Here is a 1,078-nt window from a genome sequence, read left to right on the forward strand (position 1 = left end):
TCCTGGACATGGCCTACACACTGTGTCCCAGAAACTGCCTACAAATGCCTGGAAATTGGCCTGCATCCATGCCGTAGCCTCGACGCCTCCCGGACATTGCCTATACATCATATCTAAGACATTACGTAGAAATACGTGAAAATCAAGTTGCATCCCTGCCACGCCCAAGACGCGTCCCGGACCTTTCCTGTAAATCGTGTTTCAGAAACTGCCTAGAAATACCTAAAAGTCAGGATACGTCCCTGTCGTATCCTGGACAAGGCTTGCACACGATATCCCACAAACTGCCTAAAAATGCTTGAAAATCAGGCTTCATCGCTCCCGTGGCCTTGACGCGTCCCGGACATTGCCTGCACACCGTGTTAAAATGGCTTCACTCAAAATTATTATTTTTTATTTTCGAGCGTCATGTTTTTGTTGTGTGTTCGTTTTGAAGCAAGAGAGTTTGTAATAGGCGGTGAAAATAATTTATGGGCAGTTCCATCTTCTGTTGACGAGTTCAACAAATGGGCTGAGAAAACTCGTTTTCAGATTAGGGATTCTTTAGTTCTGAAGTATGATTCCAAGACTGATTCAGTGCTGGAAATGACCAAGGAAGACAACAAAATTTGCAACAACGCCAATCCAATAAAATCACACCATGATGGAGAAACTACAATTTCACTAGAAAAATCAGGTCTATTTTTCTTCATCAGTGGAGCTGAAGAACATTGCTAGAAGGGTCAAAAGCTAGAGGTTATGGTTCTGTCCTATAAACGTGGCTCCAGCGACTAATCTACAGAGCGCAGCCACCTTCTTCTCATCATCACCTTCGCCACTACCATGCACCGGTGCTAGCCTCGACTAACGGTGGTATTGGTCTAAAAGCGGGGGTGGGGTTTATTTGTGGCACTACGACAGTGGGAAGTTTTGTTTCGTTGTGTAGACTAATTTTATTATTCATGGGTTGTAACGTTGATCTACATTTTATTTTTATTATTCTTTGTCATGTATATATTTCCTGCATTTAATTCAAAATTAATTGAAGAAAAACCCTAAACCCTAAACACTAAACCCTATGACCCAGAATTTGCCTAGA

At 42.4% G+C, this 1,078-nt stretch overlaps 1 protein-coding gene across 1 annotated transcript; it reads left to right on the forward strand.

Moving 5' to 3' along the window:
* Nucleotides 1-408: 408 nt before the first annotated feature.
* Nucleotides 409-847, forward strand: LOC111390042 (early nodulin-like protein 3). Its single transcript, XM_023015025.1, has 2 exons — nucleotides 409-676; nucleotides 768-847. Exons 1-2 carry the CDS (start codon nucleotides 409-411, stop codon nucleotides 845-847), a joined length of 348 nt encoding a protein of 115 aa, XP_022870793.1.
* The last annotated feature ends 231 nt before the right edge of the window (nucleotides 848-1,078 follow it).

Source organism: Olea europaea, unplaced genomic scaffold, assembly GCF_002742605.1.
Source record: "Olea europaea var. sylvestris unplaced genomic scaffold, O_europaea_v1 scaffold643, whole genome shotgun sequence".
In the NCBI taxonomy this organism is placed as follows: domain Eukaryota; kingdom Viridiplantae; phylum Streptophyta; class Magnoliopsida; order Lamiales; family Oleaceae; genus Olea; species Olea europaea.

Bases quoted from the DNA above. Each gene is read 5' to 3' on its own strand.
- LOC111390042 (XM_023015025.1), top strand. From the start codon at position 409: ATGTTTTTGTTGTGTGTTCGTTTTGAAGCAAGAGAGTTTGTAATAGGC. The intron at 677-767 runs GTCTATTTTTCT...ACGTGGCTCCAG, and splicing joins AATTTCACTAGAAAAATCAG to CGACTAATCTACAGAGCGCA.